The following is a 15,827-nucleotide window of genomic DNA, read 5'->3' on the forward strand; positions in this document are numbered from 1 at the left end:
TCTGGGGAGGGGGTGGGGGGAAGACAGGGGGGTCAGAGTTGGAGGGTGAAGAAAGTGGAAAGTTAAGTTTAGCTCAGAAATCATGTGACACCTGGCCCCCCTCACTCCCAATCCTCCCCACCTCCATATTTCTTATGGGCTTCTCACACCTCCCAGAATGCTATGGAACAACAACCCAGCCTCAGTGTGCCCGATGCTCCCTGCCTACTGATCACACACACATTCCCGTTCAAAGTCTCTTCTCCCTTGGCCCACCGAAATTAGCCCGGCCCTTCCCATGGCCAGCCCTCTCCCCAAGAGCTCACACCCATATAGGCCTGCTGCCTGCACGTCCCTCCTTTCCATGCCCAGTCTACTGACCCTTCCTTTTCCCACGAGTGGAGCCACTTCCCCAGCCCCAGCCTGCACCGTGCCAGTTTCAGCCTTGTGTTTAATGAGGGGGAAGAGGGCTCGAGAGAGGGAGGAGAGCCAGCTTTCTGGAGGAGACAGACTGCCCAGGGAGTAAATCAGGGAGGGAGATGCCAACCAGATAGACAGAAAACGTTGTGCGGAAAAGTTGTTTTTTCTTATTTTTTTTCGGGAGAACCCGCTTACACAGCTCTGTTTGTAATTTTTTTCTTCATGCTAAAATCACACGGCCTATTTGTTGATGTAAGTTGCCTGAATTCCGTGGTATGCTATCTTCTTTTTTAAAAACAAAAAAAAAAAAAAAAAAAAAAAAAAAAAAGCAAAAAGAAATATATAGAAAAAAAAAAAAAACCCTAAAAGATATTGTTGTTAGGTTTGTTTAAATGCTGCTGTTGTATGTTTTTAAAGCCTTAAACCAGTAGAAAAAATTTTCCGTTTCTTTTAAATTTCCTTTCCTTTCTGTTCCGTTTGGTTTCTTAAGACGAAACAAAAAGATCAAAACCCAGAGTCACAGAGCCCGCGCGTGGGGTGCCCAGGGCATCCGAGCCGCAGCCCGCTTAAAGCGCAGGCGCTGGCCGGCTGGCGGGCGGGCCCGGCCCGCGCTAGTCTCCGCCAAAGCCAATAGAACCGATTCGGGTGTGAGGCTGTTGTTTCTCTCTCTGTGCCGGCCGCCCGCGCCCCGGCCCTCGCTGACGCCCTCTCTTCTTTCTTCTCTTTCTTCTTCTAGGAGGAGAGTTAATATTGCCCATTATCACGGAGGACTCCTTAGACCCCCCTCCCGTGGCCACCCGGTCCCCCTTCGTGCCCCCGCCCCCCACCTTCTACCCCTTTCTCACGGGCGTGGGTGCCACCCAAGACACCCTGCCCCCGCCCGCCGCGCGCCGCCCGTCCTCGGGGGGGCCGTGCCAGGCTGAGCGCGACGACAGCGACTGCGAGGAGCCCGTGGAGGCCTCGGGCTTCGCCTCCGGGGAGGTCTTTGACTCCAGCCTCCCCCCCACGGACGACGAGGACTTTTACACCACCTTTCCCTTGGTCACGGACCGCACCACCCTCCTGTCGCCCCGCAAGCCTGTGCCCCGACCCAACCTCAGGACAGATGGGGCCACGGGCGCCCCCGGGGTGCTACTTGCGCCCTCCGCCCCAGCCCCCAACCTGCCTGCGGGCAAAATGAACCACCGAGACCCGCTGCAGCCACTGCTGGAGAACCCACCCCTGGGGCCCGGGGTCCCCACGGCCTTTGAGCCGCGGCGGCCGCCTCCCCTGCGCCCCGGCGTGACCTCAGCCCCCGGTTTCCCCCGTCTGCCCACAGCCAACCCCACGGGGCCGGGGGAGCGCGGCCCACCGGGCGCGGTGGAGGTGATCCGCGAATCCAGCAGCACCACGGGCATGGTGGTGGGCATCGTGGCGGCGGCAGCACTCTGCATCCTCATTCTTCTCTACGCCATGTACAAGTACCGCAACCGCGACGAGGGCTCCTACCAGGTGGACCAGAGCCGCAATTACATCAGTAACTCGGCCCAAAGCAATGGGGCGGTGGTGAAGGAGAAGGCCCCTGCTGCCCCCAAGACGCCCAGCAAGGCCAAGAAGAACAAAGACAAGGAGTATTACGTCTGAGCACCCAGTCCAGGCACCGCGCCCCACTGCCAGCTGCTCCTCCCGGGAGGGCCCAGGAGGAGGGTGCGTCCCTCTCCCTGCAGGGGGACCTGGGGACTTTCTCCCCGGCTGCCTCAGGCTTCTCCTACGAAGAGGAAACGCAAAAAAAAAAAAAAAAAAAAAAAAAAAAAGAAAAAAAGAAAAGGAATATAACTACGTGCTCACTCCCTTCCCTCCCGCTGCCCACGGCGCCGCTCTGTCAGCTCTGGGGCTGGCTGTCCTTCTCCGCTCTGCGTCTGTCAGGCAGGGCACGTGCTCACAGCCCTGGGTTGATTTATTTTTTTAAGGGGGGTAGTTTTATTTTGGTGGGGCTGGGCGGGAAGGAAGGCTGGGGTTTTGTAAAGTGTCCACTGCGCTGTTCGTTTATTTTCCTCGGTTTTCTTCCTCCTTGTTCCTCTTGCCTTCCTTCTCTTCCCAGCCCTTCTGTCCCTGTTCAGGCTTGCTGTGTCTATTGTCCCTACCCTCCTTTTCACCCCCCACCCCGTTTTCTTTCTCTTTCTCTTTTTCTTTTGTCTTTTTTTTTTTTTTTCTCTCCTTAAAAAAAAGAAAAAAGAACTTGTTTTCTCTGTTTCCCTCCCTTTGGGTTTCCAGAGACGCTGGGAGAAGAAGGGTGGGAGGGTGGGACCAGAGCGGCCCAGCTTGGGCAGCTGGGTCCGGGCAGTGGGGTTCATTCTCCTAGTGCCCCAAGTCCCCTCAAAAGAAGGTCCTGCCTAGGGGCGCCCAGGGATGGGGCTTGGGCCTGGCCAAGGCCCCTTGTGTGTATCGCTGCCGGGCAACGTGCATTGCTGGGGAAGCCACTGGAGGAGCGGGGTGGGAGGGCGGGGGGAGGGGAAAGGCAAATGCAGATATATATTAAAAACAAATAATCGAGGTACCAGAGCTGCCGTCTGCGGCACCAGCTAGCTGCAGGTGCAGGGAAGGGAGGGAGTGAGACTGTGTCTGCGGATGGCTGGGGTCACTTCTCTGCCCATGGGCCCCCTGCTCCCCCAGTTTTTTTCTCTTTGTTAACAAATGTGTCTGAGTCTTGGAAAACACCCCAAACCCGGAAATGTGTGGGAAAAAGAAAACAAAAACTTTCCAAATTCCAACAGTCCTGTGTAGTTTGTTCTAGGGTGGGTGCTGTTAGCTCCTGGGTCTGGGTGGCCACAGTGGGTGCACCTGACTGTTGGTAAGTTTTCTCTAAATATGTGTGTATTTAGTGTGTGAAGATTTACGTGCTCTTGGGGGGCATCTTACAGGAGGCAGCTCTCTGCTTCACCACATGGGCCCTGAAGATGGAATTTAGATTTCAGGCTTGATGACAAGTGGCTTTGCCCACTGTACCATCACCCAGCCATTTCACTGGCCCAGTCCCCCCCCTCCCCCGCCCCGAGTTTTGAGTTGAATATAACATTGGGCTGTTGGACAACTGTTCTGTGTCTCACATTCAAGTCCCTGCCAGGCTGAGGGTGGGGGGCACCTGTGGTGTAAGGGGACTGGCATTTGGCTGACGTTCCCTGACCTTGACTTCTCAGATGGTATGTATCACCAGCCACTCACAGTACAGGCTAGCTGACACCTTTTCTGGTCTTTGGAAGGAGGTAGCCTCTCCTGGTGGCCAGGGTGACAGTGGCTAGTTCGGAGCCTCAAGGTGCAGCAGTGGCCCAGGGACTCTCTGAGGGCTTGTTTCTCAGTGTTGCCCATTCTGACTGGTTCTGCTTCCCACTTGTAGCATGGCACCTTCAACGCCTGACTCCAGGTGAGGCGCTCTCTGAGCTTGGCCTCTATTTGGCCTCCTGAACCTACTGGCTTCTAGCCCTGCTTGCCCTCCATGCAGCTTTTGGTCTGGGAGCCTGGGGTGACCACGCTGACTCATCTATAGGAGTCTGGGGACGCTTTGACCTGGGGCAGTGCTGCCAGGATGTCCTGTCCCCAGATGGTCATGGCCTCACCCCTGGAGCTTTGTGTTACTACCTTCTCTGCTAAGTTCAGGCTTGGATTCTGGTCTTCACCTGTGTTGTTAGTCACAGAGAGCAGATAGAAGGAGGTCCTTGGTGACAGGAAGGGAAGGAATGGTTTTACTCTTGCTTCAGGAATTTCTACACTGAGCCTGACTGAGGCAGAACATTGAGGGGGTGGTTTCGTTCCTGCTGGTTGCTGTGTAACTGGGCTCCATCTGCCTCTCTGTATCAGGTCAAGGCCTGCCATTCAAGGGCTTTGTTTTTTAAAGAAAGAGTTCTGGGTGTTAACTGTTGACTAATTCTGGTTTTTTACTCAGTTTACCTTTCCAAAAGGTTCTCTTGGCTCTTCCACTGTTGGAATTTCAGCAGTTTTGAGGTTAGAAACATCCACAGTAGGCATTGTACAAAGGGCATATCCCAAATGGGGACAGGCAGCAGCCCATGTCAGACACAGTGATGCTGTCACTCACCAGAGTGACAGAACCTTTTGTCCTGAAAATTCTCGGCCACCTAGGTAGAGCATTCTGAATATGGGTGGAGGAGCAACTCCACCAGCTTGTGGAGTCAAAGCACTGTGGGAGAGAAGAGGGTCCCTCTCTGCTGAGCTCTGCCTTTTAGAAGCTCTAGGCATCCTGTAGCTCCACCCCCCCCCCCCATGCAGCTGGGCCTAGAGCAACAGAACATGTTTTTCCTGAGGCATCAGGTGGCATAAATACAATCTTACCTCTACCCTCTGTCCAGGGAGTATCACTACAGTGTGTGTGTGTGTGTGTGTGTGTGTGTGTGTGTGTGTGTGTGTGTGTAAATGGCCAAAGCACATAGTCTCCCTGAGGCTCAAGAGCCACAGCTGAGGAGCAAGCCTGCAGGACCAGCATGCAGGGCAAGGGCTGTTTTCTGTTTCCCACTCACCTTTTTGTGCATGTGCACATGTGCATGTGTGTCTATGTGCCGCAGCCTTTTGCTGAGGTGCCTGGGAGACCATCTAAGTGTGCCCCCAAGTGATGCAGCTGTGAGCCAGCTACTGACCCACTGGGCAGTATACCATCTCTGGGACACTTCATGGCCTTTTCCTATGAGCAGTCCCAGTGGAACCCAGAGAGTGCTGGCTGATTCCGAGAGGGACAGAGGCCCTTTGCATGTATTCCTATCTTCCTAGATGACACTGTGGCCAGAGCAGGGCTCAGGAGACCTACAGACAGGGACTTGCATTCTGAGCCCGCCTCCTCCCTGCTGTATGTTATGGGCAGTCTGTTTCTCTCCAAGCTCAGATGTCCCACCTGTGAAAAGGAACAGCACATGACAAGATGCAGAGTACTCTGCTATGGGAAAGACCTGAAAAGGGGCTGGCAACAGTGGCCCCAGCCCTGGCCCAGAACATAGGAAAGCCAGCCTTGGGTTCTGTGTGTGAGTGAGGGTGTGGGGCAGGGGACCAGTGGCCCTCAGGGAATTAACCTGCTGGAGGGTAAGAAGAGGCAGATGTGCAGCCATAACCATGGGTGCAATGCCATCAGAGGCAGGGGCTGGCCCTGAACCCTGGAAGGAAGACCCCAGGGGGATCTGGAAGGGGTAGGAGAGTGTCAGGTGGGAAGGCAGAAGGAAGACCCATGCAGAAGTTGTTGGGGGTGGGGTGAGGGGAGTGGTGTGTGTGTGTGTGTGTGTGTGTGTGTGTGTGTGTGTGTATCTGCTTGGAGAGAGGCCAGGCCAGCTGACCAAGGGCCTCAGTCAGGATAGTGGCAATGTCTGGGGCAGCCTTCTATCATTCAAATGGTTCTTAGCCCCATGTGTGAGGGAGGGCTAGAAAAGTAACCCTCTAAAGAGACCCCTGGAGATGGAGTGCTTCGCTTCCTGTGGCTGTCTGCAGGGGATAGAAGAGCCATCTTTTCCTTCTCCTTTTCCCTCATCCTCTCCTCTTCTTCCTCCTCCCCTTCTTCCTGTTTCCTCTTCCTCCTCCTCTTTCTCCTGCTCCCTCCTCATCTTCCTCCTGCCTGCTTCCTCTTCCTCCTCCTCTTCCCTCTCCCTCCTTCCCTTCCTCCTCCTTTTCATTCTCCCCTTCTTCTGTTATTTTATAAATTATTTATTTGTGTGTATCATGGGGGGAGGGGCATGTGTCCATGTGGAGGTCAGGGGACGGCTTTGCGGAGTCGGTTCTCTCCCTTCCACCATGCGGGCTCCAGGAATGGAATTCATATGTTCAGGCTTGGGGCAGGCACGTTTACCCGCCATTGCCAGCTCTACCCTTCCCCTTCTCTCTCCCTCTCTTTCTTTTCTTCCTCTTGTTGCCATCATGCTCCTCCTCCTCCAGGCCTATCATAGACTCTCCAGGAGGCTACAGCCGTGTAGACATCAGGATGCACTGGCTTGCTGTGTCATGTGTCACCTTCTTCACTGACCTGTTCAGGAAAAACAGGAGTGTGATTCTAAGGAATAGAGTGATCACTGACCCTTGACCCATGTCCATGCTGAGGACAGAACATTCTGCTTGGGGCTCAGGTCTGAGCTTACTGAGCATATCAAGATGAGATGGGTGTTGACAACTTTGTCAACCACCCAATGGCTTTACTGGCAGAGTCTGCTGCCTGTGAGGACCACAGCAACACCCACCACATCCCAGAACCTCTCCCTGACAAAAGCCAGCTCACTCATAAGCACACTCTGTCTCCTGCAACCTCTCTCTCTGCCTCTTTCATGGTAGACCTGGTGATGGCTGGGTCACTCATTCCTCCATATGGTGGGATGAAGGGCAGAGTTTGCCTGACTGCCTGGGTCTCTTGGTGCTGGTAACTCTGGGCTCTTCTAGCCCTCCCTTGGCTTCTGCTTTCCCCTTTGTTCAGTGAGAGGAGTGAGTTCCCAAGCCACTCTGTTTGGGGCTTCTATAGGAGGGAGGGATGGAAGGAGGGAGGGGAGAGGCCGTGGCTGCCAGGCTGGTCCACTCACTGTTTCTGGATGTCTTGAATGGTGTCAGGCAGTGGCAAGTTCTTGGTCTCAGGTAGTAGCAGTGCAGCCAGTCCACTTAGCACTGACACCACTCCGAACACCAGCAGGGGCAGCCAGAAGCCATAGCCACTCAGCAGCAGCACCAGAGGCCCTAGGATGGCTCCCCCTCTGGTTGCTATCTGGCACAAACCCACTGCTGTCATCCTGTGGAGACACATTGGCCTGTGAGTCACACTCCTTCTGCCTTGGACCTTGACCTCTGGCCTTCCCAACTCCACTAGCTCCAGGGATGCCCAGTGGACCAGGCAGGGTGGAGGCTTAACTGGGGAGCCCCTAGACCATGTGGAAGGGAGACCCATGGGGACCTGGGGGCAGCTCCCCCCTTCTATGGTGCTCTCGGCTTGAGCCCATGGCGGCCTCACCTGAGCACAGTGGGGAAGAGTTCACTGCTGAAGATGGTGGCACAGGTGAAGGCAGCCCCCAGTGACCCCAGCCCCAGCACAGCCAGGGATGAACCAAGGGCCTCCATCTCTGTGGATAGTGATGGCATCAGCAGAATCTGGCATCCTATATTCCCTGTGCTGCTTGCTCCCTGTTTATAGGCTGGTCTGTCAAACGTCTCTGAGTCATCCACACTGTGTCTCCAATCTCCCCACCGTCCGGCCCTTCAGAGCCAGACCCCAGGGGTCCTCCTTGCCCCCCCCTTCTCTTCCACCCTAATCTGTTACCGAGTTCTGTGTTAGCATCATGGCTTTCCTGATCTCCCCTAAAATCCTACCATGCCATCACTGCTCTATGCCCGACCACTCTCCTCCACAACCCCAACAGCCTCTCTCCTCTGTTGTGGTCTCTCACTCTCTACCCTGGTTCTACACTCCCCCACCCAGAGGAGAGCCTCAGCTCCCACACCGCACTTTGGCCTCCTCTTGCTCACCTGCAGCCTAGTTGCAACTCACCACGGGGCACCAGTATGTTGGCCAGGATGCAGAATCCTGGCAGCACCAGGGAGCTGGCCTGGCAGAGACGTCGGCCCAGACATTTGAGCAGCAGCAGGCTGCCTATCTTCATAGGGAGGTCCACAACCCCAACGAGCATTTGGAGCAGGAAGATGTTGCTTCCTAGGGCCTGCAGGTTGAGGGCCAGGCCGTAGAAGGTGAAGCCAAAGGAAAACCTAGGAGTGAGAGTGGGCGAATCAGCCTGGGTGGCTGTTCTTCTGCTTGCCTTGTTGGCCTTGTTCAGGCTCACTTTAGGCACGCCTCTCTCTGCTCAGCACTCCATTTGGGACCCTATCTCCTTGGCTCTAGATTCCACTGAACAGTCCCTCCCTACAGTCTTTGTGCGTTTGATCTTTGCTGGGTGGCCTAGACTTCCCAATTGGAGCAGTAGCCCATCGATGTCTGGTGCCTGTAAACAAGATGGCGCCTGTCTGTCAGCATCTTGTCTGATTTGCCTCCCCAGCTTTTCCAGCGTTATTGTCATGTCTATCCTACTCACGCAATCTCTTCTGGGTGCGGGCCTATAACCCTTGCTCACCAGCCCACTCAGCCTTGCTTGTCTCCTCTGGAAGCCTGTATAGACAGCAAGGTCCCTGAGATGGTCACACTCCTCCTGCCTTGGACCTTGACCTCTGGCCTGGCCCAACGCCACTAGGTCCAGGGATGCCCATGGACCAGGCAGGGTGGAGGCTTAACTGGGGAGCCCCTAGACCATGTGGAAGGGAGACCCATGGGGACCTGGGGGCAGCTCCCCCCTTCTATGGTGCTCTCGGCTTGAGCCCATGGCAGCCTAGAGACATCTCTAGCTAGTGCCCCATCCCTGGCTGCCTGGCAGCTGGCCTGACTTCAGACTTCCCTACAGTTGGAAGCCTTGGGTAGAAGGGCATCTACCAGCACAGCATGGAGATGAAGGTTCGGAGGCGGAGCCCAGGTGTATGGAGTAGGGTGCCTAGACTGGCACGAGTTTGGTTCCCACTTAGTTCCTCCTGCATGGCTGACCGCAAGACCTGTGGGGGGTGGGAGCTGTTAGCACTTGGTACCCACAGGCCCTCCTCCAGGGGCCCTCCTTCCAGAGCCAGGGCCCTCACTTGACCTCCAAGGGAGCTCCTGTGCAAGGCCAGGGAGAGGATCTGAAGGATAGGGGACAGACTTGAGGGAAGGCCCAGCTCTGCCTTACCTCCACAGTCAATGTGTCTCCCTCTGCCTTCTTCCTGTTGATAGCAGCTACCCTCTGTAGTTCCTTCAGGCCCTGGTCCACCTTGCCCACTGTGAGGAGCCAGCGTGCTGATTCTGGAAGCCACCTGAAGTGGATGGGTGTGGGAGGGGGCTGCTGATTGTGGCCCTCTCTGTCCTTCTGCCCCTCTGCCTAAGGAGGTGGGTCCAGTGGAATTATAAGCTTCAGTCTCAGGGTAGCTGAGGTCAGAGTATAGCCAGGCCACGTAGATCACTACCTGTAGCAGCAGGTGGCCCCCCGTCTCCTCCCTCTGTGAGTTTGGGGATCCCATGTTCTCTAGCCCCTGAGAAGGCTGCTGGATTGGGAGGGACTCTGTTGCCCCTTCCCACCTTCTTGTCCCATGGCCCCTCCTCAGCCTCACCTATGAATCAGGCCTGGGTGCAATAAAGACCCCAGTGGCTACGGAACTATAATGGCTACCAGGTGCCTCACCACCATGACATCTTTCTATGTCACACACATTCCTTCCTGCCTCCTTCCCCAAGTGGTATTGTCTTCCTGCTAAAAACAGCTTCACCACTCCCTGCCCGGGGCTCAGGCTAGGGCCAGTGTCTCTAACATCACCAAACCTCTCTGTCTGCTCCCCCGTTAACCACTGATCCCTGGATCCTTTGACCCCATTGTGCCCGACTTCTCTTGGCCCTGCCTCAGCCAATTCCGTGTCAGGATATGGCTGCTCAACGCCAACTTGCTCTCACTGTATCTGCATCAAACACAGGTCACCCTCTCCCTCACCAAACACAGGGGCCACTCGCATGCTCTGCCTTTCCTCTCTCCTCCCCACTTATTTGCTGCCCTGGACTGTTTGGCCCTCTAGGCCTTTGGGAGTGACCGCCACACAGTTTTGCTTCTCTGTCTAGGCTTATGATTACAAAAGTCCCCCCAACGCACATACCCAGAAGGACATGCTGTTCCTTTTGAGCAGCAGCTGGGAGGAGCATCTGTTTTATATCCACTAGGACCCTGAGCACCCCTCCCGGATTTGAAGGGCAAGGGAGGGGAATGGAATGAAAAGACAAATAGAGTCCATGATTCTTAGTACCCTGGTGACCTTGGGAGACTTGGACAGTGAGCAGGAGAGGCATCCTAGTCCCACCGGGAAAGTAGGTGGGAGGGATCAGGGTTGAGGAGGTGTCGGGGGGTTAGGAGGGGTCAGGAGAGGCTGGAGGTAGAGTCAAGGTGGGACTGGAGATGTTGAGGGTGGGGGTGAAGCACGTTGAGGCAGAGATTTGGGATCCACAGCATATGAAAGGGCCTGGAGTCACTAACTAGCAAGATCCCCTGGGGGAGGGGGCATGGACTGTGACCCCAGTCTGTTGCTAGGTCACAGAATGATGACACAGGGCTTGCTGGGGGTGAATTGGAGCAGGGGGCATCTGGGTTTTGGGCAGCAGTGGTGAGCATCTTGAGTCTCCATGGCCTCCTTCCAGCCCTGGTGGCCTTGACCTCCAGAGCTCCTAAGCACTCTGCAGAAAAAGGAGAGTCTCCCACACTGACCCCCAAGAGTGGGCAGAGCCTCCTTTAAGAAGGAGGCTGCAGCACCCACCATGAATGTACAAAGTAGAGGAAGAAGGGAGCAGAAACCACCAGCTGCAGCATCCTCCAGTTGCGCACACCATAGGCCACAGAGCCTGTCAGGACATGCCCGAAGCTGAAACCCAAGGCGTTCAAAGTCATCATCAAGGGGCGGGCCCGGGCTGATGTCCACTCCATCACTGCAAGGTGCAAGGAAGGACATGTTAATCCTGGAGCTTGCACACAGCCTCCCCAACCCAGTACCATCTGGGGGACGTACTGAGACTGGCTGAGTTCATCATGACACCCGCCACTGCAAAGGCCACCAGGAAACGGAACAGGCAGTAGAGGGGGAAGATGGGGATGAAGGCAGCTGTCGTGCCGCACACAGCCACCTGAAGATAGCTCCAGGTCAGCACCCTCCTGCGCCCGAGCCTGCAGTACACATGGGAGACATGCCATTGGCCAGCAGCAAAGATCTGGGTCATGAAGGGCTGTCCTGTTCCTGCCTCCTTAAGAGGAAAGGAGCAAAGCCAAATATGGGGCCAGACCCATGCTCTACCCATGGGAGGGTTATGTGCACAAGGAGGGTCAAGTCCGGCTTGGCAGCAGCACCCGAACAATGGCTCAAGGAAGGTATGTGGCAGAGTAGAGTTTAGGAATGCATATTTGGAGAGAAACAGTGATCCCTCAAGTTGGTGAACCTGTGCTTTAGAGAGAATGCCAGGTCCATTTAGGAGAGAATGCCTGGACCATTTGGGTAAACTCACCTGTCTGAGGCATGGCCACACACTGCTGCTCCTATCAGGATTCCAGCCAGGTAGATGGACTGGGCCATGGGTTTCAAGGCCTGGGAATCACAAACCAGGTCCCACTGGAGGAAAAGAGGGACAGAGATGAATTCAGGAGGAGGGCAGTCCAGGTAGAAGGGGCAAAGGAGCTAAGAGGGAGCTGGGTGTGGGCTCTGAGGGCCATGAGGCACTCATAGGCTTAGTAGCTTGATCTCTTGTATCCTGTTACCCTTACTACTGGATCAAAGTCAAGACCCCTCTAGCCTTATCTGCTTTCTACTGAGCCATGGCTCTTAGCTAAGAATCCTCCACCTTCCACGGAGGCTTGCTTCCTCTTACACATGCACACACACACACACACACCACACATACACCACACACACACACCACACCACACACACAAACATACACACATACCCCACACACACCACACCCACACACCACACCCACACACACCAACACACACACCACACACACCACACACACACCACACACACCACACACACACACACACACACCACACACACGCACCACACACACATACACATACACACCCCCACACACCACACCCACACACACCACACACACACATCACACACACCACACACACACCACACACACACATACACACACACACCACAACCACACACCACACCCTCCATACCACACACACATACACCACACACACACATACACACACACCCCATACACACCACACCCCCCACACCCCCACACACCACACACACACCACACACACATCACACACCACACAAACACACACACACCACACACACACATCACACCACACACATCACACACACACACATACCACACACACACACCCCACACACCACAACCACAGCCCCCCACACACCACACACACACACCACACATACACATCACACACCACACACACACACAACACAAACACACACCACACACACACATCACACACACAAACACACACACCACATGAACCACACCTCCCCCCTACACACTCCACACACCACGCTCCCTCACACCCCCCCACATTACACACCACACCCCCTCACACCCCACACCCCACACACCACACCCTCCCACTCCACACACCCCACACACCACCCCCCCTCACACCCCACCCCCCCACACCACACACCCTCACACCCCACACCACACATACCACATAGCACGCCCCCTCACACACACACACCCACCCCCACCACACACCCTCCCACCCCACACACCACACCCCCTCACACACCACACCACACACACCACACCCTCACACCCCACACTCCCTCACACCACACCCCACACCCTCCCATCCCACACCCCCACATACTCAGGGACCTTCCTTCTGCCCCTCTCCATTGACTTGGATTCTCTGACTGTTCCTCTTTTTCCTCCTCCTCTTCCTCTCTCTCTCTCTCTCTCTCTCTCTCTCTCTCTCTCTGTGTGTGTGTGTGTGTGTGTGTGTGAGTGTGTGTGTGAGAGAGAGAGAGAGAGAAAGAGAGAGAGAGAGTTCTACCTCTGGAGCTATTTACTTTAATTTTGTGACATGGTCTCTCACTGAACCTGGGACTCACTGATTAGACTTGGCTGGCTGGCTAGTGAGCCCGGGAGCCCCTGCCCCGAATCTGCCTCTGTAGAGCTGGGATTATAATCATGCCACCACTGGGCCCAGCTTTTCCATGGGTGCTGGAGAGCTCACTCAGGTCTTCACACTCACAGGGCAAGCAGTTTGCTACTTATCTGCCCAGCCTTGCCAACACCTCTCACGAGAGGCTAGTGCTCATGCAGGTCCTGTGTGATCCAGGTCCTGTGTGCTCAGCCTGGAGACAGCCAACAAGTTCCTGTACCTGGGTGTCCTGGAGTCACAACTGAGGCTCAACTATGATCAAAGCAAAGACGGTGCCACGCCAGGCCAGTCTGTGCAGACAGAGCTCACTGTGTAGCTCAGGCTGGCCTCAGATATATGGCAATCTTGCCTCCCAAGTGCTAGGATCACAGTCATAGGCATGATCGACTAAATCTAGCTTTGCAGATGGACTACTACCCAGTCCCCTGTAAGCTATGGTTGCCCTAGTGAGGAGGCCTGGGGAGGTGAATCCTTTTTGAGACTGGAACATTTTAAGTCCAGCCGACTGTGACTGTGATTTTGACCTCCCAAGTGCTGTTACCGTGGTCACGATTGTGGACAAGAAGGTACTGTGGTCGTAGACCCAGCCATCTTCACATGGCTCAGTGTCAGCATCACTCCAGTTGGTGGCCGTGGTGTTGGGCTCCATGAGCTGCCATTGAGGTTGGCGGAAGCGGCGGCACTGGTGGGGTTGCTCAGCAGGACCAGGTGGGATGGAAATGGCCAGAAGGGCATCAGGCCCCAAGTTCCCAGCACTTGCCTGGGCAGTGCTGTTGTCCAGAAGAGGCACCCAACAGCGGTGTCGGGGCACGGCCGCTGAGAAGTTCTCCAGCATGTTCTGGCTGGTGACCCATAAAATGGGGGTCACCAGAGCCACAACTTGGAGGACCTGGAACCTGCCCAGGCCCCCTACTCGGTCCAGGAGTTCAGGAAATGCCATGGATTTCTCCTGGGTGCCAATATGCAACTGCCACTTAACAGAGGCTAGCCCAGGACCACAGGGTCAGTCTGATGAGGCTCCTTTCCCCATGGCTCTGCCCACACCCATCTCTCCAGGTACATGTCAGGAAACTGTGTCACTGAGGCAGAGCCAGCCAAGGCTCTCTGGTGTCTGCGTGCTGGCTGTCACCAGGGGTGGCTCACCCTGAGTCCTGGGACCCTCTGCTGTAATCTAGAGGCCACGGGGACCTTTCTGAGACACAGCAGACCCTGGCTCCCAGAAAAAAAAAATGGGCAGTAAGGAGGGAGGAGAGAGATGTCACTTTGACTAGAATTAAAGTGTGACTAAGAGCCGTTTAATAGAAGAGGGGTTAACAGTCATTTCTTCAAAGTTTAACCAGGCCAGCAGCATTGCAATGAAAGTTTCAACTTCCCCCTCCACCTGCCATTATGGCTCTGGCCTCTGTCAGGGTTTAGCAAGACCTGGGCCCTACTCCTACCACTAAGAGTGTTGGGGGCTGCCAGCCCTCAGTGTTTCTACCTACCCTACAGGGGCATCACAACTGTGCTGTGATCTAGCCCAGGAGAGGCTGGGCCTGGAGTCCTTGCAGTCTCAGAGCTGGCATGATCCTGGTCTGAGTGGTATCTTATGCTTGGGGATTTGTGTGTTCCCATGACATCCAGTCTGTGGGCCTCAATAGCCACCTGAAGCTGCCACTGCTCCTGCTGTCTTTCATTGATTTCCTGTACTGAGCCTCAGTAAGTCTTTTTGGCATTACTACATGCCCCTTCAAGACAGATGTCCTAAACTATTGATACTTTGTCTCTCCCCCAGGTTTCCTTGTCTTAGGATCAGTTTTTTGCCCATTATCATCTGGCCCTCATCCTGGAATGGAGTCATAGTTCACACCCCAGCTCCTCAGCACCCAGCCCCACGTATCTCTAAGCGGAACTAATTCTGAGGCTCTCCCTTTGCCTCTGTTCTGTCCCCTCCACCTGTTACCATACTGCAAAACCTCACACTAAATCCTGCGTTAAGCGCTAGAGGCCCTGGTCCTCTGGTAGAGCAGCAAGCACTTAACCATGGAGCACCTCTCCAGCTTGGCTCCTCAGCTCTTTGAAGGATTCCTGGCTGCTGGGAGGAGAACAGCCTGACAAAGGGGGATGTCCCCCAGGAGGCCATGGGAGCGACCATGTGAACAGAAATGGTGGTGAGGACTGGCACAGAGAGGCAGGACTGACGTCAGTGGGCACCAGACTCATGGGCTGGCTTTGGTTCAAGGTTGTTCTGGGAGGGGAAGAGGAAAAACTGTGGTCAGGCGGTGGGTGATGGGGCCAGTCACAAAGCTGAGGAGCCCTGGGGAAGGAGAAGGTTGGAGTTAAGTGGCTATCCCCAGCTCTGACCAGGTTGAGCGCTGAATATCCCTGAGCCATTCAGGTGGTGGTACCATGGAGTGACATGGGAACAAAGAACATGTGGAGTCACAGGTCAACTGAGCTCACCCAGGCAGAGACCTTTCGTAGAAAGAGGTGCAGTGGAGGCCAAGCCCTTGACCAGGCACGGAGCAGCGGACCGATGAGAGAGCATGTGAGGACAGGAACGGTCAGCAATGAAATCTAGCCCAGAACAACACTCCTGAAACTGGTGGACATTAGTGCTGAAGACAGGGGAGGGCTTGGGGACTGGACCTGGCCATGTGGACTTCCCTGATGGCCATGGCCCAAGGGATTGCTGCAAAGGGTGGAGTGAAATTCAGACAGGTGCCCAGGTCACATGAAGCTTTGAATACAGGAAGT

The 15,827-nt window shown here is 55.2% G+C and overlaps 2 protein-coding genes across 6 annotated transcripts in view; one reads left to right on the forward strand and one right to left on the reverse strand.

Moving 5' to 3' along the window:
• The window catches only part of Nrxn2 (neurexin 2), a 99,380-nt gene extending 96,827 nt beyond the window's left edge, over nucleotides 1-2,553 (forward strand). For 4 of the 5 annotated variants that reach the window (XM_051193720.1, XM_051193719.1, XM_051193721.1 and 1 more), the window contains one exon: nucleotides 1,136-2,552. In XM_051193720.1, the coding sequence (XP_051049677.1) occupies nucleotides 1,136-2,022 (887 nt within the window). In that variant the 3' untranslated portion in view covers nucleotides 2,023-2,552. Of the gene's footprint in view, nucleotides 1-1,135 lie in introns of all 5 variants that reach the window. The other variant, XM_051193723.1, reaches the window with a different exon arrangement.
• Nucleotides 2,554-6,144: 3,591 nt separating this feature from the next.
• On the reverse strand, nucleotides 6,145-14,199 carry Slc22a12 (solute carrier family 22 member 12). Its single transcript, XM_051193774.1, has 10 exons — nucleotides 13,633-14,199; nucleotides 11,450-11,553; nucleotides 10,960-11,114; nucleotides 10,711-10,879; nucleotides 9,108-9,231; nucleotides 8,822-8,937; nucleotides 7,892-8,106; nucleotides 7,358-7,466; nucleotides 6,936-7,139; nucleotides 6,145-6,391 (listed from the first exon to the last, which is right to left on the reverse strand). The coding sequence occupies exons 1-10, from the start codon at nucleotides 14,029-14,031 to the stop codon at nucleotides 6,328-6,330; spliced, it is 1,659 nt and encodes a 552-aa protein (XP_051049731.1). The 5' UTR covers nucleotides 14,032-14,199; the 3' UTR covers nucleotides 6,145-6,327.
• Between the last annotated feature and the right edge of the window lie 1,628 nt (nucleotides 14,200-15,827).

The sequence above is a fragment of the Phodopus roborovskii genome, unplaced genomic scaffold (genome assembly GCF_943737965.1).
Source record: "Phodopus roborovskii unplaced genomic scaffold, PHOROB, whole genome shotgun sequence".
Lineage (NCBI taxonomy): Eukaryota > Metazoa > Chordata > Mammalia > Rodentia > Cricetidae > Phodopus > Phodopus roborovskii.

Excerpts from the sequence above, each read along its gene's own strand:
- Slc22a12 (XM_051193774.1), bottom strand. The coding sequence starts at position 14,031 with ATGGCATTTCCTGAACTCCTGGACCGAGTAGGGGGCCTGGGCAGGTTC. Across the intron at positions 9,232-10,710 it reads CTCTACTTTGTACATTCATG|GTGGCTTCCAGAATCAGCAC; the intron begins GTGGGTGCTGCA and ends CATCCACTTCAG. Across the intron at positions 7,467-7,891 it reads CAACATACTGGTGCCCCGTG|AGATGGAGGCCCTTGGTTCA; the intron begins GTGAGTTGCAAC and ends CACTATCCACAG.